The 1370-nt window shown below is 52.3% G+C and overlaps 1 protein-coding gene across 3 annotated transcripts in view; it reads right to left on the reverse strand.

The window, feature by feature from the left end:
* Window positions 1-1370, reverse strand: part of TBX3 (T-box transcription factor 3) — a 146653-nt gene that overhangs the window by 137768 nt on the left and 7515 nt on the right. For 2 of the 3 annotated variants that reach the window (XM_042828960.1, XM_042828959.1), the window contains exon 6: window positions 574-731. The exons of the other annotated variant lie outside the window; for it this stretch is intronic. In XM_042828960.1, coding sequence (XP_042684894.1) covers window positions 574-731 — 158 coding nt within the window. The remainder of the gene's footprint in view (window positions 1-573; window positions 732-1370) is intronic. 3 annotated transcript variants of the gene reach the window in all.

The raw sequence follows: 1370 nt of genomic DNA on the forward strand, positions 1-1370 counted from the left end.
AGATTAATACATGTGAAAGAACTGCAGACAGCTTCCAACCCCGCACGGAGAGAAAGAAAAGAGGGGGACTTTTCTATAACAAAGTTCGGGACTGTATCCAGGGGAAAGATCCTTCCTCTAATAACAGATTCAGGGAGGAATATTAATGGAGTGACTCCAGTTTTGAACTTTTGCCCCGTGGTCTGTCTTTGCTCCCTTGACTCGGAGCTGGCTCCTTTCTGAAGCGTGGAGGGGAGGAAGGAGCAGGAGAGGGGCCGGGAGAGAGGGAGGAGGAGAAGGGAAGAAGGAAAGGGAAGAAAGTGCAAGCAGAAAAGAGAAATAAGGAAAGAAGGAAGGAGGGGGAAAAGAGAAAAAGAGGGAGATTGGGAAAGACAAAGCAAAAGAAAGAACAAGAGTGGGAGAAAGGAATGGGAGAAGAGAAAGAACAGGGAGAAGAGAGAAAGGAAAGAGAAAGCCGAGGGGAGGCAGCAGGAGGGCTGTGGCCACGGCACAGAGATGCACGCCGAGCTCCGTGCTCCCGAGCAGGACTTGGCTGTCCCTACTGCACCTACAGGGCCGGGGCTCAGCGCTCACCTTTGAGGCTGGAGGTGCCGACGGCGGGCACAGCAGGGCAGGAGGACTGGGCGAAGCACTTGAAGGCTGTCTGCTCGTTGGACGATTCGTCCGAAGTGGGATTTTCTTTTTTCTGCCTCTCGTCGTACACCCGCATGGACTGCAGGGTCAGCTGCTTCCTGCCGGGCACACGGAGCTGCTGGGAGAGCGGCACCCTGCCCCCCCACCCCAGGCCCCCAACACCCCATAGGGATGTCCTCTAAGGGGATCCCACGTCCCTTAGAGACCCCATGGGTGGGGTGTGCGGGGGGACAGGGGCCAGGGGCTCGGGGGAACGCGCTGCTCGCAGGCAGAGCCAAGAGCTTGGCTGCTAATGAGAGGAGATTTCTTGGAAGCTGTTAGCAGCAATCCTGAGTACGGCAGATATTAAAGAATAGGAAGGGGGGCGGGGGGGGAGGGGTGGCAGAGGGAACCGTTCCCTGGAGATTAGCTTTTAAAACGAGAGGATGTTCCAGAGATATGAGCCATCTTAATGGTTGCTAAGATTGCTAGGAAGTGGTTATTTTGTTAGGCACTTTATGTAATCTTTTCACCAACAATTAACCCGGAGTAAAATCTATTTATATTTAGAGAGAAATTAGAAATCATTTCCGTCCTGTGGCTCCAGCATTGGCTTTATTTTCACACTGACGGACAAGAGGAGCTGGTGTGTGTGCATGTGTGGTATGCTGGGCTGAGTGCTGGGCATGGAGAAAGGCCTCTTGTTTAACATTACAACTCCCCTTCTCCCTCTTTTTTTTTTTTTTTTTTTTTTTTTT

The sequence above is a fragment of the Centrocercus urophasianus genome, unplaced genomic scaffold, assembly GCF_019232065.1.
Source record: "Centrocercus urophasianus isolate 14NV4802_14NV808 unplaced genomic scaffold, USGS_Curo_1.0 seq_30, whole genome shotgun sequence".
NCBI classification, from domain to species: domain Eukaryota; kingdom Metazoa; phylum Chordata; class Aves; order Galliformes; family Phasianidae; genus Centrocercus; species Centrocercus urophasianus.